The sequence below is a fragment of the Aquarana catesbeiana genome, linkage group LG12 (genome assembly GCF_042186555.1).
Source record: "Aquarana catesbeiana isolate 2022-GZ linkage group LG12, ASM4218655v1, whole genome shotgun sequence".
Classification (NCBI taxonomy): domain Eukaryota; kingdom Metazoa; phylum Chordata; class Amphibia; order Anura; family Ranidae; genus Aquarana; species Aquarana catesbeiana.
Window position 1 is genome coordinate 73,714,487 of NC_133335.1, and position 27,829 is coordinate 73,742,315.

Here is a 27,829-nt window from a genome sequence, read left to right on the forward strand (position 1 = left end):
GTGTCTGCTGATGAAGTAGCCACTGACCTCCTGGCCGAGGCCTACCAACATGACTGAGCTTAGGTCATTTCTGGGATTCTGCTCTTATTACAGAAGATTTGTCATGGGATTCGCTAAGACGCTGATCTGGCGAAGCCTGTCAGACCAGATGGAGGGCCCAGAAAACCCAGAGAGTTAATTCAGGAACAATTGACTCTGAAGTGTGAAGAGGTTTTAGGCAGCTGAAGTGAAGCCTAACAACCGCTCCAGTTGTGGCCTATGAAGATCCAACCAAGCCATACGAGCTACACTTTGACGCCAGTCGAGATGGGTTAGGTGGGGTGCTATATCAAGAGCATGACTGCCATCTACGGCCTGTTGCCTACGTGAGTCGGAACTTGGCCCCCGCCGAGAAGAACTATCCCATGCACAAACTTGAGTTCCTGGCCTTGAAGTGGGTGGATAAGCTGAGGAATTAACTGTATGGAGCGGAGTTCGTGATCAAGACCGACAACAATGCTCTCACCTACATCCTCACTTCCACCAAGTTGGACGCCACGGGTCACAGATGGTTGGCTGCTCTATCAGGGTTTATTTTCAGCCTCAATCGACTGGGGTCAGGAAACAAGACGCTGATGCCCCATTGTTCCAGAGACCCTCTAGAAGAATAGGCCCAACTGACACCTGAAGGGTACGAGCCTTATGTCAAGGAGCAGAACATCAACCTGGAGTAGGATCCAGGACCAAAGAGGTTGTAGTGTCAGCCGTTGGTGTCCCCAGATGTTATTGCAATGTCGCCCAAGTCGGGGATGAAGGTCTGCCCAAGCTGTCAAAGACCTGTACAGGGGCCAGTTGGAGGACCCTCCCTGTAGCTTGGCATTGAAGGCCTTGGAGAGCCAATGCCCTGACTTGCTCCTCACTGACTCCCTGAAGGAAACCCATCTGCTGCACCGAGAGTGGGATCGGTTTCAGGTGCACAGAGGGTTGGTCTACCGAAGGGGCCCCTCTGACGATTCTAAAGAAAAATGGCAGCTATTCCTACCTTAAAAACATACGGAGACGGTATTAACTGCCCTACTGTCAGGAGCCATGAATCAGACTGAGACAGAAGTATAGTTAAATCACACTTGTTTATTAATAATAATAAGGTAAACAGAGTAAGCGTAGTCAAAACAAGCCAGAGTTCAGTAACCAGATCGGGTAGTCAGCCAAGCAAATGTCAGAGAGCCAGAGATAAACGTAGTAGTACAGCAAGCAGGATCAGGAGCCAGAAGGAACGTCAGCCTAGCAAGTCTTCAACAGGAACGCAGGAGAAAGACTCTGTGATGTTGACAAAGGTGAAGGCAGAGATCAAGTGAGCTGGACGACTTGCTGGGTAATTGTGAAGAGAAATGGGAACTGGCAATTAGCTGACAGCTGAGCGGCCAGCTCAGAGAAGGAAGGGCTGAGCCCAGCCCTGACACCTACATGACAACCATGGCCACTTAAGGACCAAAAGGACTTTTCTCCTGGTGAGGGACCGGTTTTACTGGCCCTGCATGCAGGCTGAAGTTAAGAACTATTGCCACTCCTGCATCAGATGTATCCACAGATGTATCCAAAGGAAGACTTTGCCTCACAAGCTGCCCCAATGGACCATCTTCAGAGTCAAGGACCCATGGAGCTGGTGTGCATTGACATTCTGTGCTTGGAGCCTGATCTGAGCGGGCAGGGAAATATCCTGGTAGTGACTGACCATTTCACTCGGTATGCCCAGGCGTTTTCCACGAGGGACCAACAAGCATCGATGGTGGCCAAGATCTTCGCTGAGAAATTCTTTGTGCACTATGGTCTGTCCCAACGCATCCACTCTGATCAAGGGAGAGATTTTAAGAGTAGTCTCATCAAGAGACTTTCAGACCTGTTGGGCATCAGGAAGTCTAAAACCACCCCTTATCATCCTCAAGGGAATCCTCAACCAGAGAGATTCAACTGAACCCTCCTGGATATACTTGGAACTCTAAGTTCAGAACAAAAAGCAGCACTGGAGCAAGCATATAGTGGCTATTGTGCATACTTATAACAGCACCGCCAATGATGCCACAGGTTACTCTCCCTATAGTTTGATGTTCGGACCATAGGCCTGTCTGCCAGTAGACTTGGCCTTCGGCACATCCCTCGACCATACCTTAGCAACTTTCCACAGAAGGTATGTGGATCGCCTGCAGAGACGTCTGAAAACCACCTTGATAAGGCTCAAGCTGCCTCATATGCCTGAGGACAGAGAAACAAAATAAACTTTGACCTTAGGGTACGAGTGCAGGACCTACAGCCGGATGACAAGGTACTGCTGAGAAACCTGGGTGTCCCTGGAAAGCACAAGTTGGCTAACCTATGTCATTTGCAAGCATCTGCCCAGACACCCAGTATATCAAATCCGGCCAGAGGGATGCACAGGCCTGCTGAAGACTTAGCATCACAATCATCTGTTGCCTCTGTCAGAAGCAGTTCATGTGCCACCACAGCCAGATTTACAGTCCACACCCACGGCCTCTGAAAGATCCCAGCCAGTGACTAGATCTCACGCTGTACCCCTTGCTGAAGATGAAAACAGCAAGGATGAAGAGAAAGATTGTCTGTGGCCATCTCAAATGCCAGGGCCTGCCACCCACCCCCATCCCCTTTCTTCTCCTCCCAAGGTGACTGAGGTGACTCTCAGGCCAGAGGCTCCTGAGTTTGTACCTCAAAGTCCACCTTTTGAAGAGTTGGAAGACCCTCAATCTTCCCTGCTGACAAGAGACCCCTAAGACTTTCCATCCTTCATTGAGGAAGCTGAAGCTGATATGCAGGAAGAAGAAGAGACCAGTGTGCCTGTAACCCCAGAACCTAAAGAACAGCGAGAGCGAAGGGTTATTCACCCGCCCAAAAGACTAACATATGATACTTTGGGTGAAAGGTCTGAGGAGGTCGTTCTCATTGCAAAAAGGACTCTTGAAGAAACTGACCCTTCCACCGCAGATTTGGTGGTGGACAATCCCAACTCACTGTCAGGGCTGGGCTCAGTCCTTCCTTCTCTGAGCTGGCCACTTAGCTGTCGGATAATTGCCAGCTCCTATATCTCCACAGTTACTCAGCTGTTGATGATATCCTACTCGTCAGTCCTGCCTACTTAAGCCGTCCAGTCCAGAGGATCTCTGCCTTCGCCTTGGTCAACATCACAGAAACAATCTCCTGCAATCCTGTTCAAGACTTGCTTTGCTGACATCCCTTCTGGCTCCAGATCCTGCTTGCTGTTCCACTACATTGATCCCTGACTTTTGGCTTGGCTTCTATCCATTCCGGTTATTGAACTTTGGCTATGTTTTGACTACGTTTGTTCTTTTTACTTTTATTATTAAACAAGTGTGATTTAACTGTACTTCTGTCTCGACCTGATTTCTTGGTTTCTGACACTCAGCCCCTGGCACATCTAGCTGGGCCATTCCAGTTAACCTCCCCTCCTATGCTAATTGGTGGGATGTTCCTCTGCCAGGGTTTTATGCAGATGTAAATTGTATGGTTTTCTGTGCATACATAGTTACATAGTTAGTCAGGTTGAAAAAAAGACCATCCAGTTCAACCATAAAAAAACAAAAAAACAAAACAAAAAAAAAAATATCGTACAATCCAATATACCCAATACTATACCCACAGTTGATCCAGAGGAAGGCAAAAAACCCCAGCAAAGCATGCTCCAATTTGCTACAGCAGTTGAAAAAATTCCTTCCTGATCCCCCAAGAGGCAACCGGATTTTCCCTGGATCAACTTTACCTATAAATGTCAGTACCCAGTTATATTATGTACATTTAGGAAAGTATCCAGGCCTTTCTTAAAGCAATCTACTGAGCTGGCCAGAACCACCTCTGAAGGGAGTCTATTCCACATTTTCACAGCTCTTACTGTGAAGAAACCTTTCCGTATTTGGAGATGAAATCTCTTTTCCTCCAGTCGTAAAGAGTGCCCCCTTGTCCTCTGTGTTGACCGTAAAGTGAATAACTCAACACCAAGTTCACTATATCAACCCCTTATATATTTGAACATGTTGATCATATCCCCCCTTATTCTCCTCTTCTCAAGAGTGAACAAATTCAGTTCCTCTAATCTTTCCTCATAGCTGAGCTCCCCCATGCCTCTTATCAGTTTGGTTGCCCTTCTCTGCACTTTCTCCAGTTCCCCGATATCCTTTTTGAGAACTGGTGCCCAAAACTGAACTGCATATTCCAGATGAGGTCTTACTAATGATTTGAACAGGGGCAAAATTATATCTCTCTCTCTGGAGTCCATACCTCTCTTAATACAAGAAAGGACTTTGCTCGCTTTGGAAACCGCAGCTTGGCATTGCTAAGTGCACACTAACCTGTTTTTTTTTCCGTGTGTATATCAAAAGCATGTAATAGGTCATAGACTCTTTACCTCCTTTGGCGGACCAAAGGTTCTTTGGTGGGAGGAGTGTGTAGCGGGGCTACTCTATCACCCATGGTCCCGCACCTCCCGACATTCCTGCCAGCGACCGCTGGACTGAATAGACACTGACACAGGCAATCACTGAGGGAGAGCACACCTGTCAGTCCCTGTGGGGGATTTCTCCCCCTCCCTCTCCTCTTCCTGTGTCCCTATTGGCAGGGAGAGGGAGCCAATCAAGCAGCAGCAGAGGACCACGGCCCACAATATAGCCCCATTGATTCTACAGGGGGTGGAACTACCAAGCCCAGTCTGCTTTGCAAGAAGGGGGGGCTAGCTAAAGACTTAAGCTTGTTGGTCTGAGAAGAGATCACCATGAGGCAAGGTGAACGGAGGTGTGAGGAGAGACTACAGGCACCCGCTAAAGAACCATGCAAAGAAGGTTCCAGAGACCATCCAGAGACGGTTGAAGATGGATGTACCTTCTGTACTACCTAATATCTCTATTTTTATGGAATATCTCTGAAATTATGTGAGATCTAAAGTTAAAACCACTTGATCTTACTGGATCTAACGAATATCTATTAGCCTGAATGATTTTTGGTCAGAAAATGGCATGTGGGGGGGGCAACCCATCCTTATGTACCACCTAATATCACCTAATATCTCTATTATTATGTGGAATATCTCTGAAATTATGTGAGATCTAACATTAAAACCACTTGATCTTACTGGATCTAATGAATATCTATGAGCCTGAATGATTTTTGGCCAGAAAATTTGATAAGGGGGGGCTAACCCGTCTATATGTACCACCTAATATCTCTATTTTGATGTGGAATATCTCTGAAATTATGTGAGATCTAACGTTAAAACCGCTTGATCTTACCGGATCTAACGAATATCTATTAGCCTGAATGATTTTTGGCCCGAAAATTTGATAAGGGGGGGCCAGCCCCCCCCCCTCATTAATCACTTAATAAGTCTCTAATTATGTGAGATCTAACGTTAAAAACACTTGATCTTACCAGATCTAACGAATATCTATTAGCCTGAATGATTTTTGGCCCGAAAATTTGATAAGGGGGGCCAGCCAGTCCATATGTACCACCTAATATCTCTATTTTGATGTGGAATATCTCTGAAATGATATGAGATCTAACATTAAAACCACTTGATCTTACCGGATCTAACGAATATCTATTAGCCTGAATGATTTTTGGCCCGAAAATTTGATAAGGGGGGCCAGCCCCCCTCATTAATCACTTAATAAGTCTCTAATTATGTGAGATCTAACGTTAAAAACACTTGATCTTACCGGATCTAACAAATATCTATTAGCCTGAATGATTTTTGTGCCGAAAATTTGATAAGGGGGGGCCAGCCCGTCCATATGTACCACCTAATATCTCTATTTTGATGTGGAATATCTCTGAAATGATGTGAGAGCTAACGTTAAAAACACTTGATCTTACCGGATCTAACGAATATCTATTAGCCTGAATGATTTTTGGCCCGAAAATTTGATAAGGGGGGGGCCAGCCCCCCCCCCTCATTAATCACTTAATAAGTCTCTAATTATGTGAGATCTAACGTTAAAAACACTTGATCTTACCAGATCTAACGAATATCTATTAGCCTGAATGATTTTTGGCCCGAAAATTTGATAAGGGGGGCCAGCCAGTCCATATGTACCACCTAATATCTCTATTTTGATGTAGAATATCTCTGAAATGATATGAGATCTAACATTAAAACCACTTGATCTTACCGGATCTAACGAATATCTATTAGCCTGAATGATTTTTGTCCCGAAAATTTGATAAGGGGGGGCCAGCCCCCCTCATTAATCACTTAATAAGTCTCTAATTATGTGAGATCTAATGTTAAAACCACTTGATCTTACCGGATCTAACGAATATCTATTAGCCTGAATGATTTTTGGCCCGAAAATTTGATAAGGGGGGGCCAGCCCGTCCATATGTACCACCTAATATCTCTATTTTGATGTGGAATATCTCTGAAATGATGTGAGAGCTAACGTTAAAAACACTTGATCTTACCGGATCTAACGAATATCTATTAGCCTGAATGATTTTTGGCCCGAAAATTTGATAAGGGGGGGCCAGCCCCCCTCATTAATCACTTAATAAGTCTCTAATTATGTCAGATCTAACGTTAAAAACACTTGATCTTACCGGATCTAACAAATTGCTTCCAAAATAGCTAACTGTTTGGTCAATTTTTTGATAAGGGGGGGCTGATGACGGGTTAGCCCCCCCCAGCAAATAACTGTTAATATCGGTTCTTCTGTGTGAGATCTAACGCAAACAATGGTTGATCTAACCTGATCTAACAAAGATCTAACAAACTGCATAAGATTTTTTCAAAAATGTTGATATAGGGGGGGCTAACCCGGCAGAGGTTACACAGACACCTGGTTCATATAACATTAGAACATTAGGGATCACTGTAGGTTCCCATCACTTTAATATGGTAGTCCCAAGATTGACCACCCCAGTTATTAAAAGGACTGCACGTTTTAGTTGGATGATACACCCGGACATATATCTCACATGCATCTATGTGTGGGATCTAAAAGTTAGATATCCATGCATGGTAGTTCCTATAGGTACTTATCGTGATCAGACTTTCACTCTCTATCCCCCTGATGTTACCAACCATTGGTGACATTCGAGATTAGTGGAGGGTCTGGCTGGTCATGATATAAGCATGTAGTGTATATATATATATATATACCCCCTTACTACTTGATGGGGGACTTTCCGGGTTGGATATGACACATGGGCAAATGAAGTGCATAGTATTGATACTCCCCTTCCTTTTAGGGGTTTCACATAAATGTCAACCACTGGGGTCATATTTAGCACTCTTTTGCATGTATGGGTAATGTTGCACCCGTAATATTCTTATTAATTCGTATATAATGAAAGGTGAATCTGGATACTTATATGTTGTTGTTATCAATGTGTCCATTTATATTCTATCTGTATTCCCACTATATATTTTGAAAAAAATGTTCTTCTATCTTGGTATTATTGTTAACTATACCTAGTCTTATGGTATGTTGACATCAGAGAGATTTGATTGGTATTGATGTAACTTATACTATTTATGTCCATTTATACATATCTGTATTCCCACTATATATTTCGGAATTTTTTCTATCTTGGTATTAATGTTAACTATACCTAGTCCTATGGTATTTTGAGAATAGAGAGATTCGATTGGTATTGATGTAAGTTATACTATTTAGTGACCAACAGGGGAAACCCCCCATCATATATAGTGCATATGTGTACCTTATGTGAACACAGGGGAGAGCGCTACTAGGATATTCAAAACAATGCTTATTTATACAGTAATCTCAATTCGGTCCGGGTGGAGTAACTCCCCTTTTTTCTGATACCTTTGATTACATTCCATCCGCCGCCTAAGGTTATCTGGCTGCTATTGGTGCCTATATCCCGAGGGGCGGGATAGACTTGTGCGCTCTCCTCATAAAACTCACAGTGCGCAGTAGCGTAGTACCGTCGCTGAGGACGTCAAGTGACGAAGCGCGCACGATGGAACTACGCATACTACGTCACTTCCCTGCAGACGAGTAGGTGGAACGCAGGTGCAGCGCACAGCCGTCACATCCCCCATCTCGGTAGATGCACTGGGCTTAGTGACTTTGTACTTGTATCTCTGCCGGGATCTGTTGTTTCCCTATCCCAGTGTACCACTGGGTGGGAGGACACACTTCTTTGGGACTTTTTTCCTTTTTTTTATTTTTGGTTTGTTTTAATAGATGATTTTTAAATAAAAGCGGCTTTTGCTTTATTACACTATGGAAGCCTTTTTATATATTTTTTGATGCATGAGGATATTACTGCATCTTCACTCACCTGGATACATCTGAAGCACCCATGACAAGCAACAGGGAGCAGTGAAGTCCATTTAGGATTACAGGCCCAATACCCCTGCAGGGGTTCCAGGAGTCGGTGAGTAGGAAATCTGAAGGGGGAGCACATAAGTCACCTGACAACACTGTATGCACGAAAGTCACCCCTGGGAACTTCCTGACCTGTTGCAGTGAAAAACGCATGGGACTATTGCATTTTACTGTGATTCAACTGTTGCAATACATGCTGGGTCCAGATCTCAATATATGAACTGTGAAGCACCACAAAATTTGATGCATGCACATATATGGTTGATATAGTTGTATACCTGTGAACTAGCATATATCACTGTGATATGCTTATTGCAATATAGGGCATGTTTTTTTGCTGGTCTGAACCATTTTCAGTTGAAATTTTACTGGTGGGCATAGTTCTAAGTCTGAGTACTGGTTGTTTATCTACCAGGGCTATACAGAGCTAATATAATACATAGCAGTATATATACAGCAGTATCATCTCAATCTTATTATACCCACTCAGCCACTTACCTATATACCATTGGTTACAGGTTACAAAAAACTTATCGCCATATGCACAAATATAAACATCTACAGTGTAAGGAATTTAGAATGCCTCTTACCCATCTACATACACTAATTAGTAGTGTCTATAATAAAATCCCCCCTCCCCCCTATACACCATTGAGGGGATAATTACGTTTGGTGTGTGAGAAGGAAATAAAAAAACACTTTTTGGGTTTTTCCTGTATATGCTTAGCAAACAGGTTTCCAGGTAGAGCCAATTAACCCATGGTTTTATAGCACATAAAATGTGTGATGGAGCCTACACACGGTCGGAATTTCCGACAACAAGGTCCTAGCACACATTTTCCGTCAGAAAATCCGACCGTGTGTACGGGGCATAAGACTTACCATACCTGCAAAGCAAATACAATAAAACCTAGTAAAAATAAAACATTGCAATCTGTGCCTAAAAAAATATATGCGGAAGCATGGGGGCATCCGCCCCAAATGTTAGGAGCAAATCGCTCCTCCACCCCTGCCCCAATGCTTTGGCATATATGCTCTTTTTTTTAACTGTGGTGGTGAAATCACCACCGACAGCGCTGGAGTCACGGCTTTATGTATCGTGGGAGCAAACGCTGTTGCTGTCAAGATAAATAAACCCGTGCTGTAGCTGAATGGTGTACCTGCTAAGCAAATGATGGTTAACAATAAAACAAAGTAACATTACAGTATAACAGTAATGCCCCGTACACACGATCGGACATTGATCGGACATTCCAACAACAAAATCCATGGATTTTTTCCGACGGATGTTGGCTCAAACTTGTCTTGCATACACACGGTCACACAAAGTTGTCGGAATATCCGATCATTCTGAACGCGGTGACGTAAAACACGTACGTCTGGACTATAAACGGGGCAGTAGCCAATAGCTTTCATCTCTTTATTTATTCTGAGCATGCGTGGCACTTTGTGTGTCGGATTTGTGTACACACGATCGGAATTTCCGACAACAAGGTCCTATCACACATTTTCCGTCGGAAAATCCGACCGCGTGTACAGGGCATAACACTTACCATACCTGCAAAGCAAATACAATAAAACATAGTAAAAATAAAACATTGCAATCTGTGCCTAAAAAAATATATGCCGAAGCATGGGGGCATCCGCCCCTAATGTTAGGAGCAAATCGCTCCCCCACCCCTGCCCCCATGCTTCGGCATATATGCTCTTCTTTTTACTGTGGTGGTGAAATCACCTCCGACAGCGCTGGAGTCACGGCTTTATGTATCGTGGGAGCAAACGCTGTTGATGTCAAGATAAATAAACCCGTGCTCTTCTCCGGTCCCCCTGTGCCCTTCTCCAGTCCCTGTGCTGTTCTCTGCCCCCCCCTTGTGCTCTTCTCCAGTCCCCCCCCCCCCCCCGTGGTCTTCTGCAGCTCCTGTGCTGTTCTCTGGTCCCCCTGTACTCTTCTCTGGTCCCTGTGCTCTTCTCCGGTCCCCCTGTGCCCTTCTCCAGTCCCTGTGCTGTTGTGTTGTTCTCTGGTTCCCTCCTGTTCCCTTCTCTGGTCCCTGTGCTCATCTCTGCTCTCCCCAGTGCCCTTCTCCAGTCCCTGTGCTCTTCTCCGGTCCCCCCTGTGCTCTTTTCCAGTCCCTGTTCTGTTCTCTGGTTCCAACATGTACTCTTCTCTGGTCCCTGTGCTGTTCTCTGGTCCCCCCCCCATGTTCTTCTCCTGTCCCTGTGCTGTTCTCTAGTCCCCCCCCCCCCCATGTTCTTCTCCTGTCCCTGTGCTGTTCTCTGGTCCCCCCCACCCCCACCCCACCCCACCTCGTGCTCTTCTCCAGTCCCTGTGCTTTTCTCTGGTCCCCCACCCCCTGTGCTCTTCTGCAGTCCCTGCGCTGTTCTCTGGTCCCCCCCCCCCCCCCCGTGTGCTCTTCTCCGGTCTCCCCGTGCTCTTCTCTGGTCCCTATGCTCTTCTCCGTTCCCTGTGCTGTTCTCTGGTCCCCCCTGTGCTCTTCTCCAGCCCCCCCCCCTTGTGCTCTTCTCCAGTCCCAGTGCTGTTCTCTGTTCCCCCTGTACTCTTCTCTGGTCCCTGTGCTCTTCTCTGGTCCCCCTGTGCCCTTCTCCAGTCCCTAGCTCTATATACCCCCTTGTATATAACCATCTCTATATACCCCACTGTATATAACTAGCTGTATATACCTAGCTCTATATACCCCCTGTATATACCCAGCTCTATATACCCCACTGTATATAACTAGCTGTATATACCTAGCTCTATATACCCCCTGTATATACCTAGCTCTATATACCCCACTGTATATAACTAGCTGTACATACCTAGCTCTATATACCCCCTGTATATACCCAGCTCTATATACCCCACTGTATATAACCAGCTGTATATACCGATCTCTATATACCCCCTTGTATATAACCAGCTCTATATACCCCATTGTATATAACTAGCTGTATATACCTAGCTCTATATAACCCCTGTATATACCCAGCTCTATATACCCCACTGTATATAACCAGCTGTATATACCTAGCTCTATATACTACCTTGTACATACCCTGCTCCATATACCCCACTCAGAGGAGAGCGGTATGGATGCAGTGTACACACATCATCATTGCCAATGTTGCAGTAGTCTTTGTCCTATGGCCGGTCCGGGCCTGGTTCTACGATCACCTGTGCCAATCCCGTCTATTCCACGATCACTTTTTTCAAGTCCGTCTGTTCTGATCCTGCCTGTTCCAAGCCCGTGGGTTTCACAATCACTTTTTCCAAGTCTGCCTTTTCTGATCCTGCCTGTTCCAAGCCCGTGGGTTCCACGATAACCTGTTCCAAGCCCATCTGTTCTGATCCTGCCTGTTTCAAGCGCGCCTCTTTCCATTTTGCGTATCTTGCGTGCTTTGCCTGGAGGTATGCCAATCGCTCTTCCAAAGCTCGTGTGGTTTTTTTGTCATTTCGGTTCTGATAAAATTAAAAAACAGAAACAATAGTTGTAATCAGTATTCGTAAAGAAAATTTCAAATTTGGAAAGTACAAAAAATTATGTAAATGTTCTTACTTGAATGAAGGCGATCAATCCAAAGATAAAAATGGTGAGAAATACGAACACACCCAAACATGAGAACACTATTGGAGTTTTGTTCCCAATTGCTGCGAAGAAGTCTTTTTCTACTTTATCCAGTGCAGCTCTGAACTCGGCTAAAATAAAAAAATAGAGAACATCATTTTCAGTTTTCTTTTACATAAAATGTTTGATCTTTATAAGAAATATATTCTGTATATCTGTCCTGGACAGGCACTTTCTATTGCTTTAGTTCATCCTCTATTAGTTGTAAGGCAGCCAATGGCTAACTAACCATCGACTAATGGAGACGACTTGTACACAAAAAATTCTTAAACGTCCAATTGTGAAAACTATTTTTTATTATCAAATCATGGGTTACCCAAACATGAATAATCCTATTGCTCAGGTTACATGGATCAGCGTTACCATAAAATCCTTATTGTTAATGAAAGATATTGGGGATGATTTACTAAAGGCAAATAGACTGTGCTACCGACCCACGCACATTTACTGCGGCAGGACGGTCGCTGTGGGCAGAATCACCTGTACATGATTCTGCACTTCCGGGTCTATGGTGCGATTGGACACAACGAGAGCCAATCAGCGGGCCTGGCAGATGCGCTGTCCGCCGGGACCCGCTGATCGTTCGGGAGATGGGGAGAACGGCGATCTGCCTATGTAAACAAGGCAGATCACTGTTCTGAGACAAGGCAAGGCTGCGACGCTGTCTTCTTGGATCTCCGCCTTCCCACAGCGAAAACACCCCCCACACAGTTAGAAAGTACTCCACTCCCTAGGAACACATTTACCCCTTTGATCGCCCCTGATGTTAACCCTTTCCCTGCCAGTGTCATTAGTACAGTGACAGTGCATATTTTTTAGCACTGATCACTGTATTAGTGTCACTGGTCCCCAAAAAGTGTCAAAAGTGTCAGTTAGGTGTCTGATTTGTTTGCCACAATGTTGCAGTCTCGCTATAAGTGGCTGATTGCTGCCATTACTATTAAAAAAATAAAATAAATAAAAATTCCAAAAATATATCCCCTTTTTTGTAGACGCTATAACTTTTGCGCAAACCAATTAATATAGGCTTACAGGGATTTTTTTAAATTAAAATCTGTAGCAAAATCCATATTGGTCTAAATTGATGAAGAAATTTAATTTTTTACATTTTTTTTATTGGATATGTTTTATAGGCGAAAGTAAAAAACATGTTTTTTTTTTTAAATTGTTGGTCTTTTTTGTTTATAGCGCAAGAAAGGGCTTTTTCTGCAATACGCAAAGGTTGCATTTATACTATGGTAGCACATTGCAGCATGTAAAATTGCATATTGTGCTTGAAATTATGAAACGCACAAAAAAGTGTCACAGTTGCAGGTGCACATTTTTTTTGCAAGCCAAACATGTGAAAAAAAAGGTGCATGAGCAAGTCTGCTGCACTTGTCGTACGTAGGGCAGCCCATTCAAATGAATGGCCTGCACCATGCATATAGTGCAACAACACAAAAAAAAGAAAGCACATATAATAGTGTGCATGGGTGGACCCTAAAGGAAAAAAGCTAGGATTTCTGTGCCTCTGTTATAAACTTTAAAAGTGTATTTCTCCACAATGTCTATAGCTACCTAGGTTATTGTGGGCTTGTTTTAAAGCCGAACTCCAGCTTTTGATACACTTTACATAGTTGGCCCAAAGGAACTATGGCTCTCACTAATATGTAGGTGAGGCTACACACAGCATACCACACTGTGTTCTGGGCTTGAGCCGAGACTTCCTGTCTCATACTCGGAACGCATTAGAGTCTATCTGATCGGGGCACAGCTATTCCGAAAAAGTGATGTATTCTAGCAATGAAAAAAGCTTCCTCTGATTGGTTGAGTCAGAGGTTGTGACATCATCAGCCCGCTTCTTTGACTCTCATTGCTAGAATACAACGCTTTTGCTCAATTGCTGAGCACCAATCAGATAGACACTAATGTGTTCCGGGTACGAGACAGGAAGTCTCAGCTCAAACCCGGAACACAGTGCGGTATGCTGTATGTAGCCTCAGCTACATACAGTGTATACAGCACATCAAAGCAGCCTCACAAGTTGGCCCAAACAAACTATGTAAAGCGTAACAAAAGTTTACTGACAACAGTAAAAACCCGACAAAGGGTCCAACTCTTGCTCGCTGTATTTAAACCTCAACAAAAAACTTTTGTCTTTACATATCCTTTTAGAGAGAAGGCAAATAGTTATGAATTTATCTTATCTTTATCATTTATCTTACCTGCTTCAATCTCAGCTGGCCTAGTAGGTCGTGGAGGCTCCACTTTTGGTTTCTCTGAAGAAGAATGGAGGAAAAAAAAATAACAATATTAAACAAATCAGTGTTAACCTCATTTAGAAAAAAGACAATATTCAGTAATGTTTGTCAAAGCCGCCTGGCATTTCTGGATTGCCTATTGATAAGCATGGTGGGCATTTGTCATCCTGTTTTCCACTGCATCAGTATACTATTTTAACAAAATGATTGCATTTCTCCTCAACCTTCCTAAGAATATTTAAAGTGATTGTAATGCCCCGTACACACGATCAGAATTTCGGCCCGCAAATGACCGATGAGAGTTTTTTTCGTTGGAAAATGCAACCGTGTGTATGCTCCATCGGACTTTTGCTGGCCGAACTCCAGCCAGCAAAAGATAGAGAGAACGTTCTCAATTTTTCGGTTGGGAAAAGTTCCTATCCGAAAATGCGATCGTCTGTGGCAATTCCGACGCGCAAAATTCCTACGCATGCTCGGAAACAATTTGACGCATGCTCGGAAGCATTGAACTTCATTTTCTTGGCTCATCGTAGTGTTGTACGTCACCGCGTTCTTGACGGTCGTAATTTCAGCAAACTTTTGTGTGACCGTGTGTATGCAAGGCAAACTTGAGCGCAATCCCGTCGGAAAAGCCGTCATATCTTTTTCCAACGAGAAATCAGATCGTGTACGCGGCATTAGGCTTTGATAAAAAAATAAATAACAAACATGTCATACTTACCTCCACTGTGCAGTTCTTTTGCACAGAGTGACCCCGAACTTCTAGGGTCCCTCGGTGGCTCTCGCGGCTCCTCCCCGCATTGTATAACCCCCTAGGAGAAGTGCTCCCCTGGGGGGGTTACCTTGCGGACGCGCTCTTGAGACCATCATTCGGCGTCCATAGACACCGAATGTAGGGCTCTGCCTCGCCCCCCCTGTGCCCACGTCATTGGATTTGATTGATAGCAGCGGGAGCCAATGGCTGCGCTGCTATCAATCTATCCAATCAGTAGCCGAGAACCCTGGGCAGAGGGACAGTGCTTCTCCGCCAAGGGAAATTCCAGGGCTCAGGTACGTAAAACGGGGGGCTGGTCACTGCCAGGATACATTAAGGTGAAAAAACACAAGGGTTTACAACCCCTTTAAATACTGGTGGCCTTTTCTAAAGCAGAAAAGGCCACTACAGATTTTTAATCTAAGAAGGTCTTAATTAATGTGATGACAAATGCTAAATCAGCTAAGTGCTCTATACAATTGTGATTGTTACTAGAAGCACACGAGGACCAGATATACCAGAACGGCTAAATTGTTATTATCAGAAAAGGCATATAACTTACTTTTCGGCCGAGGTCGTTTGGGAGGTTTGCGTTGGGGCTTGGTAGGTTTGGGTTCAGGCTTGGGAGGTTGGTATCCAGCCTCAGGACCAACAAAATCGGCTCCATGAGGCATGAACATGAGCTCAGGAGGATTGTTACCATGCTGAACCTCCACCCAACTGCCCTCAGGATAGTCACCCTCAGGTGGTGTAACATTGACCTCAGGAGGAGGTTCGTATTCGGCATTGGGTGGTGTTTCTTCAGCCTTGGGAGGATTGTATTCATCCTTGGGAGGTTTGTGTTCTGCCTTAGGAGGTTTGTGTTCTGCCTCAGGAGGTTTGTCTTCACCCCAGTGAGGTACGTATTCAGCCTCAGGGGGTAAGTAGTCAGCCCCGGGTTCTTCTAGAATAAAAGATAAAAAAATAAAGTTAAAATACACATTTTTGTAGCTTTGATTTAGTTTAAAAGCTAACATGAATTTTTATAAAATGTAGTAATACTTTTCTACTAGGAGAGTAGCATGTGACGAAAATAAAATAATGTTGATGTATTTTGATCCTCACCTGTTCCTGATATCCTATAACTAAAGTCTAGGCACTTGGTCACATGACTGCCATCAGTAAAAGCCTTGATCTGCATCATTTTTTGCAGGCCAGGCAAGTATTTCAGGGTGTCTCTTAACATCTACAGTGAGTTGTCCCACTCAGGCAATGAGAGTAAATTGAACTACCTTGTTTCCCCAAAAATAAGACCTAGCGTGATTGTCGTGATGGCTGCAATATAAGCCCTACCCCCCCAAATAAGCCCTACCCCGTTTCCGCGAAAATAAGCCCTACCCTGAAAATAAGACCTACAAGGACTTTAACTAGGGCTTATTTGGGGGGGTAGGGCTTATATTGCAGCCATTACCGACAATCACGCTAGGTCTTATTTTTGGGGAAACAGGGTAGATTCACTGATTGCGAGGACAGAAATTCCTGATGATAGAATGTGCTATACGATATCATCAGGTCACAATGATCTAGTAATCGCCATGGAGCCAGATTAGGTTATTAGATCAAGGGGAGCTTCCTCTATTGTGAATGGGCTGAATGTTTTTATGCACTAGTAATGTTTACACATATCATGTCTGTGACTGGTTCACAGTGATTACAAGGTACAGAGACACTCTGATTGACTCTGTACATTGTGTTTCTAGTCTGAGCTGCACAGCCTTTAAGGAATGCACTGATTGCTCCAGAGGTTTAGTAGGCTGTGCTCTCAAGTGTACTATGACAGCTTATAAAATAATGCCCTCTTTAATAACAGCATAAGACTGACACTTAAACTAGTGAAACATTATAAAGCTATCAGTAAAATCTCCGCCTTAGGGATTTACTAAGGCTGAGCCTTATGACTACCCTTTACTGTGTGCAGAATGTTTCATAAATTAAAGGAATAAAAAGATAAAACGTTCAACATACCTATATAGATGCGGGATTTAGATGCCAGATCTGAAAAAACTGTAAAGGAAAAAAAAGAAGGTCAGTAACAGAATAAAGTACAGTGAATTTAGGTTGGAACTAAAGTCTTTTGTATAACAGACTGCATGTGGGCAGGCTATTATTGCAAAAGAGACATGCAATGTCATACATAGTTTTATTCACATATATTAACTATTGGTATTCATTTTCCTATCGGCGAAGCTTTGCCCAGTTAATAGTTTAAAGTTTGCATAAGTTTATGGAAGTTCATTTATTCAGAGTTTTTTTTATATATATTTGCTTTGAAGAACACAGGGCAGGGTGGGTACACTGATCAGCAATAACAATGTGACTATCCGCCATAACCCATCAAGCCGTGGACTCCAACTAGACCTCTGAAGGCATGCTGTGGTATCTGGCATCAAGCCATCAGTAGTAGATCCTGTAAGTTAGGAGATGGGGCCTCCAGAGATTGAACTTGTTTTTTCAGCACAATTTTTTTTTCATACATTATATATATATATATATATATATATATATATCATCTTTTATTTTATTTTTTAAGAACATATATGTATATTATAATTTTTTTTTTTTTATATGTACTTATTTGTCCAATCATTATCTGAGATGAGACATTTTAATTGGGCAGGGTAGGTGTGTGTGTATATATATATATATATATATATATATATATATATATATATATATATATATATATATATATTTCATATATATATAAAATATATATTTTTTTTAATGTAAATTTATTATTTTTTCAAGGGCTGCAATTTATTTATAATTTTATTGGATAGATTTTAATTGTATTAAATTGTAAATATTTTTTATCTCGAAATATTTTTTTTTTCTAAAATCTATAGAAGCTGAGGATGGCATGGAATACACATTGTGATGCTTGTAACTCACATTATAGCAGCTGAAATTGGGACTGACTGTAACTGTCACAATTGCTTGTTAGCGCGAGAGAGGAAATTAACAGATTCACTGGCAGGATCAACTGCCAATAAGACTGTTACAGAGATGGTTCAGAAAAACACACACTGCTGGGGAAACGCGATGGGCAGACTGCACTATATAGATTTTTTTTTTTTTGCCCATCATTCTATGTTAAGATCCTTTTGGATGTTAGTTTTGTGAATTGAACTTGTTTACTTGAATTTCAGTCACCATTTCTATACAATCTATAGGAAACTAATAAGTATTATGAAGGTTTTTAAGTATAATTATACACTATGTATCAAAAAATAATTCTACCTGGCCGCCCGTAGGAAGTTTGTACAAATGATATCGCTAGAAGTAGAATAATAACTGCTAAATTTTTGCAGAAAGCCATGTTGCATGTAAGAGCTCTCACTAACAGATGTTCACACATCAACCAGTAGAACTGTTATGCTGTCAACAACGGCTGCAGATCTCTATACATAGACACAGCACACTATGACATCACAAGACATGTGACCTCCTCTGGAGTTGCCTAGCAACCGAGCAGTCTTCAGCCTGTTCAGTTAAGTGTGTGGGTCAATGTGCTACTGTGAAAGGATAACAGAACTCCATACACATCACATTATATAAAGAATGTCACATGACTTCTCATTATAATATGAAATGAAGAGTTCTGCATTTATTTCAATTTTCTTTAATTTCCTAATTTCCAGATTTTAAATATCCTGATCTGTGGATATTGATCTGTGATTGATGATTATTTAAACAACACTTTATTAAACAGCCTGTAAATTACAGCTTCGGTTCTCAAAGCTTTAACACAAGGACAATAATCTCTTTTTAGCCTTGTAACTGTCACTTTAACCCTTTCACCACCTGAGCCGTTTTTGAATTTTCTGCACATATGTTTGAAAAATAATCATTGTAAGCATGAAGATTAGTTATAAACCCCCAGACATGATATATTCTCTGAAAGCACAGACTCTATAGAGTAAAATGGTGGTAACTGTCATTTTAAAAATAGCACTGAATTTGCACATCGGTTTATCAAGCGCCAAATAACTGTAAACTATACATTAAAGTTCATTTTAGGGCTCATAAATGCAATGTATTACCCATTTTTTTTTGGGGTAAAATATAAAAGACGAGGTTGTTCTGGGCAAATAGATGCCTATCATATCAAGCTCTACATCTGCCTGCAACCACAAAATGAAAATGTTTTTCATAGGTGTGGCCTTAACCAGTTGAAGACCAGGCATTTTCTGCCTCTTTTTGTTTACATGTGAAAATAATTGTTTTATATATATATATATATATATATATATATATATATATATATATATACTGTATTTATTGGCGTATAACACTCACTTTTTCACCATGAAAATCAGGTGCAAATAGCGTGTGCGTGTTATACGCCAATACTTCAATTTTAGCTACCTCAAAGGGGACAGGGAGGGGGTGGGATGAGCGCCGTCAGGTTACATACAGTGAGAATCCTCTGTTTACTTGGTGGCCACTGTAATAAGAAGTCCCATCTCCTGGGCCACCATTGGACTACTGTTCTGTCTATCATAGGAGATTCTCACTGTATGTAATCTGTTGGCGCTTGTCCCGCCCCCCTCCCTGTCCCCTCTAGGCTGCAGATGGGCATCGATCAGTCTGCACTGATGGCATTGGCGAGGCTGCTGCATCATTGAAGGTAATGGTGATGCTGCTGCATTGATGGGAATGGTGAGGCTGCTGCATTGATGGCAATGGTGAGGTTGCTGCATTGATGGCACTTGTGAGGCTGCAGATGGGCATTGATCAGGCTGCATTGATGGCAATTGTGAGGCTGCATATGGGCACTGACCCTTATTTTGCTTCAAAGTACCTTATTTAAAATTTAAGTTTTTTTCCTGAAACTTCCCTCTTAAAATGACTGTGCGTGTTATACGCTGATAAATACGGTATATATTAAAGCAGAGGCCCTAGAGAAAAAAATTGGTGGATTTTGCAATTATTTATGTGTCACATGGTATTTGCGCAGCGGTTTTTCACATGCAGTTTTTTGGGAAAAAAATGTAAAAACAACACGTTTTTAAATTTCAATGCAAAAAAACAATACATACCCCAATTTTTTGGAAAAATATAAAAAGATGATTTCACGCCAAGTACAGTAAATAGATACAAACATGTCACACTTTAAAATTGCGCATTCGCGCACAACGACGACAAGCTACGTAAATTTTACTATCCATAGGCAACACTTTAAAAGTCTTTACAGGTTAGCACTTTAGATGTACAGAGGAAGTCTAGTGTTCACGATCTGACATTTGCAATGATCCCTCACATGTGTGGGAGGATCACGGTTTGCGTGCGTTCAGGACCGACGCACACATTCGCCTTTGCACGCTAGCTGGGGGGGGGGGGCCGAGGGCACTTTTAATTATTTTTTTTTATTATTAGTTTATATTATTATTTATTTTTCTATGACTTTTATTGCTGTCACAAGGAATGTACACTTGTCAGGTATTATTATGGAGGGATTTATAAGACCCCAAATCCCTCCTTTGCACTTAAAAGCATTCAAAACCCCAAGATCAGTGGTTTTGAATATTATCATTTTTTTAAAACTGGCGCCTTTAGAACTCCAGTAAACCGGAAGCAATGTCATGATGTTACAAAAAAAGTTCCTTATGTGATATATTTTTAAGTTTCACTTTATTGAGACATCAGGGACCTTTTGCCTTGCACCATATGTGCAGTGAAGTGTATCCGTATGTTTGGAGCGGGTTAGCTGCACTTTCTCATAGAGTTCTACTGTGTTAATGCAGCCTCTGTGTCCCAATTGGCATTGTTAGGATTGCCTACATGTAGGTGCATCACATCCCATGCAGACAGAAAATGGCCCTCACATGGGTGTACAATCAAGTATGCATGTGTGAGTGTAAGAGGTAACCTGCACATATTTCATTCATATATATAGTCTTTTCTAATGAATTGAAGAATGGTTTAAGCCCTGGTTCACATTGATGCGATTTGACATGCCAAATCGGGGACAATTACCGGCAATGGCACCGTCCGCAAAATTGGCATCACACCGATTCCCAAAAGTAGTTTCAGTACTACTTTTGGTGATTTCGGGGGTGCGATTTCCATTGACATCAATGCAGCAACCCGCACAGACGTCTCTGAAATCATCCCGGAATTCGGGGCTGACATGCGGGAATGAAATCGTGCGAGTTAAGCTAAACTCGCACGATTTCATTCCCGCTGTCAGTATGAACCAGGGCTGAAGAGAACAATAAGGAGTTCAAGGTATTGACTTGGCCTCCAGATTCCCCAGATCTCAATTCAATTGAGGATCTGAAGAATGTGCTGGAAAAAGTCCAATCCATGGAGGCCCCACCTTGCAACATGGATCTGCTACTGATGGCTTGGTGCCAGATACTAAAGCATACCTTCAGAGGTCTAGTAGGGTTCATGGCTTGATGGGTTATGGTGGGTGGTCATAATGTTATGGCTGATTGGTATATATATATATATATATATATATATATATATATATATATATATATATATTTATTTATTTTTTTACCATATGCTGTATATATATTTTAACTAAATTAATTTATTTACATATATATGTAGGCCTGGTTCACACCTATACTTTTTTGTTGTGTTTTTCAGAAATGCCCTGCAGTCCATTTAACATGGTTTCCTATGGGGACACGTTTACATCTATGCTTTTTTCAGCTGCTTCGTTTTTGAAAAGAGGGACTTTTTTAAACGCAAAACGGTGCATTTCTGGTTCAATAGACTTCAATGGAGACACTGCAGAAAAGCATGTAGTGCATATTTGACACGTTTTTTTATGCATTTTTGGCGCATTTTGCATTTGTCAGTCTGCCCAACAATAAAAAACATCGAAACGCACCAAAAAATGTGTGACATGCGCGTAAAAATCGCACAAGGCTACAGATCTATATATAGACACATCACAACGCCATGTGACCTCCTCTGGAGCAGCCTGTTCATGAAAATGCAAAAAGCTGACTGGTTGTCTTGCACAGACCTGATACATTTGCTGATGTGAAAGGATTCCAGAACTCCATACACATCACATTATATAAGGAATTTCACATGAAAAAAAAAATAATATATATATATATATATATATATATATATATATATATATATATATAAATATATAGTTATTTTTTAAAATTGTATTTTTTTTTATTGGATAGATTTTAATTGTATTAAATTGTAAATATTTTTTATCTCGAAATTATTTTTTTTTCTAAAATCTGTAGAAGCTGAGGATGGCATGGAATACACATTGTGATGCTTGTAACTCACATTATAGCAGCTGAAATTGGGACTGACTGTAACTGTCATTATTGCTTGTTAGCTTGAGGGAGGAGATTAACAGATTCACTGGCAGGATCAACTGCCAATAATAAGACTGTTACAGGGATGGTTCAGAAAAACACACACTGCTGGAGAAACGCTTTGGGCAGATTGCACTGTATAGATATTTTTTTATTTTTTTTTGCCCATCATTCTATGTTAAGATCCTTAGGCCCCTTTCACACTGGGGCGGTAGGGGGCGTCGGCGGTAAAACAGCGCTATTTTTAGCGCTGTTTTACCGCGGTATTCGGCCGCTAGTGGTGCGGTTTTAACCCCCCGCTGGCGGCCGAAAAAGGGTTAAATCCACTCATATATCGCGGCTATAGCTGCGGTATTGCCGTGGTATAGCCGCGCTGTCCCATTGATTTCAATGGGCAGGAGTGGTTTAGGAGCGGTGAATACACCGCTCCTTCACTGCTCCAAAGATGCGGCTGACAGGAGATTTTTTCTTCTCCTGCCAGCGCACCGCTTCAGTGTGGAAGCCCTCGGAGGCTGTTTTGGGGCGGTTTGCAGGCGGTATTTTTAGCGCAATAACGCCTGCAAACCGCCCCAGTGTGAAAGGGGCCTAATGGATGTTAGTTTTGTGAATTGAACTTGTTTACTTGAATGTGCAGTCACCATTTCTATACAATCTATAGGAAACTAATAAGTATTATGAAGGTTTTTAAGTATAATTATACACTATGTATCAAAAAATAATACTACCTGGCCGCCCGTAGGAAGTTTGTACAACTGATATCGCTAGAAGTAGAATAATAACTGCTAAATTTTTGCAGAAAGCCATGTTGCATGTAAGAGCTCTCACTAACAGATGTTCACACATCAACCAGTAGAACTGTTATGCTGTCAACAACGGCTGCAGATCTCTATACATAGACACAGCACACTATGACATCACAAGGTCATGTGACCTCCTCTGAAGCAGTTGCCTAGCAACCGAGCAGATCCTGTCTTCAGCCTTGTAACTGTCACTTTAACCCTTTCAACGCCAGATCCGTTTTTAAATTTTATGCACATATGATTGAAAAAGAATCATTGTAAGCACGAAGGTTAGTTATAAACCCCCAGATATGATATATTTTCTGAAAGCACTGACTCTGAAGAGTAAAATGGTGGTAACTGTCATTTTAAAAATAGCACTAAATTTGCACATCGGTTTATCAAGCGCCAAATGTCTGTAAATTATACATTAAAGTTAATTTTAGGGCTCATAAATGCAATGTATTACCCATTTTTTTTAGGGTAAAATATAAAAGACGAGGTAGTTCTAGGCGAATAGATGCCTATCATATCAAGCTCTACATCTGCCTGCAACCACAAAATGAAAATGTTTTTCATAGGTGTCGCTTTAACCAGTTGAAGACCAGGCATTTTCTGCCTCTTTTAGTTTACATGTGAAAATCTTTTTTTTTTGCTACAAAATTAGTTTGAACCCCCAAACATAATTATATATTTTAAAGCAGAGGCCCTAGAGAATAAATTGGTGGGTTTTGCAATTATTTATGTCACATGGTATTTGCGCAGCGGTTTTTCAAATGCAGTTTTTTCTGGAAAAAATTTTTAAAACTACACATTTTTACATTTTAATGCAAAAAAACACAATACATACCCCAATTTTTTGGTAAAATATAAAAAATGATGTCACGCCAAATAAATAGATACCAAACATGTCACGCTTTAAAATTGCGCATGCCCACACAACGACGACAAACAACATAAAATGTTACTATCCATAGGCAAAGCTTTAAAGCGGAATTCCACCCAAAAATGGAACTTCCGCTTTAAGGGAAGGTGACCCCCTAACATGCCACATTTGGCATGTAATTTTTTTTGGGGGGGGGGGGGAGCGGAAACACTCTTTTTAGAGGGTTCCAGCTCCCACTTCCTCCCGGGGCTCCACGGTTCCGGAAGTCAAATCACCCCCCCCTCCCTCTCAGCAATTATGTGGGACATGTCACAGGTCCCAGATGATTGCCCAGCCAGTCACAGCGCACAGCGTGGCTCGCGCATGTGTAGTGCGTGCCCGGCTGTGAAGCCACACAATGAAAATGAAAATGCCGGCGCCGCAGAAAGGAGGAGGAGACAAGCGGGGCTTCGTTCCCCCGCATCACTGGACCCTGGAACAGGTAAGTGTCCGATTATTAAAAGTCAGCAGCTGCGGTATTTGTAGCTGCTAACTTTTTTTTTTTTTTTTTTAAGCGGAACTCCGCTTTAAAAGCCTTTACTGGTTACCACTTTAGATGTACAGAGGAAGTCTAGTGCTCACGATCTGACGTTTGCAGTGATCCCTCACATATGTGGGACGATCACGGTTTGCGTGCGCTCAGGACCGACGCACGCATTTGCCTTTGCGCGCTAACATGTGGGGGGGGGGGGCGAGGGCACTTTAATTATTTTTTCTATTATTAGTTTTTTTTTTTTGCACTGTCGCTTTAAATTATTTATTTTTTTTATGACTTTTATTGCTGTCACAAGGAATGTACACTCCTTTGCATTCAAAACGCCAGTAAACCGGAAGCGATGTCATGATGTTGCAAAAAAAGTTCCCCATGTGATATAATATTTTTAAGTTTCACTTTATTGAGACATCAGGGACCTTTTGCCTTGCACCATATGTGCAGTGAAGTGTATCCGTATGTTTGGAGCAGGTTAGCTGCACTTTCTCATAGAGTTCTACTGTGTTAATGCAGCCTCTGTGTCCCAAATGGCATTGTTAGGATTGCCTACATGTAGATGCATCACATCCCATGCAGACAGAAAATGGCCCTCACACTGGTGTACACTCAAGTATGCATGTGTGAGTGTAAGAGGTAACCTGCACATATTTTATTCATATATATAGTCTTTTCTGATGAATTTAGGAATGGTTTAAGCCCTAGTTCACATTGATGCGATTTGACATGCCAAATCTGCGACAATTACCGGCAATGGCACCGTCCGCAAATTCGGCATTGCACCGATTCCCAAAAGTAGTTTCAGTACTACTTTTGGCGATTTCGGGGTGCGATTTCCATTGACATCTGTGCAGCAACCTGCACAGATGTCTCTGAAAGCCCCCCCCCTGAAATCGGGACTGACATGCGGGAATTAAATCGTGCGAGTTCAGCTGAACTCGCACAAATTCATTCCAGCTGTCAGTATGAACTAGGGCTGAAGAGAACAATAAAGAGTTCAAGGTGTTGACTTGACCTCCAGATTCCCCAGAAAAGTCCAATCCATGGAGGCCCCACCTTGCAATCTGCTACTGATGGCTTGGTGCCAGATACCAAAGCATACCCATACCTCCCAACAGTCCCGGATTCTGCGGGACAGCCCCGGATTCGGACTTATGTCCCGCAGTCCCGCTCAGCTGAGCTGTTTCCCGCATTGCCTCCACTGCCACTCACTCTTGTAAAGTGCAGGCAGTTTTCAAGGCTTGTGACCAGCTCCTAGATTGACCAATCATTAAAAAACATTTGCGGAGCCCCATTCTTCTATCAGTGGGGCCCCAGGAGGCAGTAGCAGAGCGGGAATTCTTTTTTTTTAATGTAGGGGCGGAGGCAGCTAGAGCCGCATTTGCCGATAGTTAGTTTAAAGTTCCGGCCCCCAGCCTATCTCTCCCTGGCGGAGTGATATGGAGGGGATGCCTGTGTGCCTCACTCTCTCAGGAAGTGTTGAGAGCAGAAGGCAGGACTGCAGCCAGTGGTGACTGTGAAGGAAAGGTACGTGGAGGGTGTACGGACTGTTCAGAGGTCATCATCCAGGCAGCAGTAGCTGCGGCAGGGCCACAGAGCAGGGACAAGGAGGAAGCAGAAATATGACGGCAACATGTGAGCTGGGGGTGCCGGGAGGAGCGTTTCTGCCACTACAAGGCTGACAGGAGTAGTGACAGCGGCATCATTACTCCTGTCAGCTTAGCTCTGGATGAGAAAAATCAAATCAGGAGAACAGGAGAGAGCCCGGAGGAGGAAAGTGCTCTCATTCCTCTCCAGCTTCATGATGTCACTGTAGCACCCCTGCATTGCCACTGTCACATTGGAACTTTACAGTTTGCTTACCCACCCTCATCTCCTCCCAGCAATAGAAAGGTCAGCAAACAGTGCCCCCATTCTCAATCCCTGCAGATGATCTGGTAGGTGATCTCCCCCCCCCCTGCAAGCTCTCCTCTCAGTCCTGCTTTTCTCCTCTCATTCCCCACCACTGACAGCTCCGCTACTCCTCTCCCTGCAATCAGTGATTGAGCCCCCCAGCTCTGATTACTGTTCTCCTCCCCCCACGGCATCTCTGATCCTAATACTCATCTCCTCTTCCCTGTTATCAGTCACTCATCTCTGATCCTAATACTCATCTCCTCTTCCCTGTTATCAGTCACTCCTGTCCCCACACAGCAGACCTCCTTTCCCTCTTCACTAAATATCTGCACTGCACCCTTTCCCTGCCACAAGTTCCTGATAGACTCCTGGGCTCCTCCATTCCCCGGATACTTCTGTCCACAGCCCAACTCCCTCCACTTCACACTGTAATCCAGCCTGCACTATCTCCCTCATAGCTGTCTTCATCCTAGGCTTAGGATCCCTGTCTATGGATTTCATATCCCTGGATCACCCCTTCTAACACCCCCCAGTGCCTGATGTAAAGGGGGACTCTTGATGTCACAGGAAGACTGCTGATGTAATTGTAAACTACCAATGTTAAAGGGGGACCACCAATGTTAAAGGGGGGACTACCAATGTTAAAGGGGGACTCTGATGAGAAAGGGGCCCCAAATTTAAAGCGGAGCGGCACCGAAAAAAAAAATTTTTAAAAGTCAGCAGCTACAAATACTGCAGCTGCTGACTTTTAAAACATGGACACTTACCTGTCCAGGGCGCCCGCGATGTCGGCACCCGAGGCCGAAGCGTCTCTCCGTCCTCGGGTGCTGCCGCCTCCATCTTCGGTAAGGGAATCAGGAAGTGAAGCCGTGCGGCTTCACTTCCCGGTTCCCTACTGCGCATGCGCAAGTCGCGCAGCGCAATACGAATGGTCCCTGCTGCCTCTGGGACCCGTGTGTTTCCCAGCAGGCAGCGGGGGGGGGGAACAGGATGTGGCGTAAATACCCGCAGATTCTGCGGCTATCTACGCCGGAAGTGGGTACAGATACCTGTAATATACAGGTATCTGTACCCCCCTCCCCCCTGAAAGGTGCCAACTGTGTCACCGGAGGGGGGGAGGAATCTAATGAGTGGAAGTTCCACTTTTGGGTCGAACTCCACTTTAAGGGCCATTGCAGATGTAAAGGGGGACTCTTGCTGTAAAAGGGGACTCAGATGTGAAAGGGTGGCTCTTAATGTAAGGGATCTTCTGATGTAAAGGGGAACTACTGGTGTGAAGGAGGGGACTTTAATGTGAAGGGGGCACCTGATGTGAAGGGGAGATTCTGATATAAAGGGTGACTAAGTATACCTCAGCCCGTAACTGTATCTGAGTGTATACATGGTGTAGGTTTATGTCAGCGGGCCTCTCATTCA

The 27,829-nt window shown here is 43.0% G+C and overlaps 1 protein-coding gene across 1 annotated transcript; it reads right to left on the reverse strand.

The window, feature by feature from the left end:
* Positions 1–10,801: 10,801 nt before the first annotated feature.
* On the reverse strand, positions 10,802–25,710 carry LOC141113347 (uncharacterized). The gene is made up of 6 exons (XM_073606409.1): positions 25,626–25,710; positions 16,982–17,020; positions 15,540–15,920; positions 14,188–14,241; positions 11,912–12,051; positions 10,802–11,814 (listed from the first exon to the last, which is right to left on the reverse strand). Exons 1-6 carry the CDS (start codon positions 25,708–25,710, stop codon positions 11,545–11,547), a joined length of 969 nt encoding a protein of 322 aa, XP_073462510.1. The 3' UTR covers positions 10,802–11,544.
* Between the last annotated feature and the right edge of the window lie 2,119 nt (positions 25,711–27,829).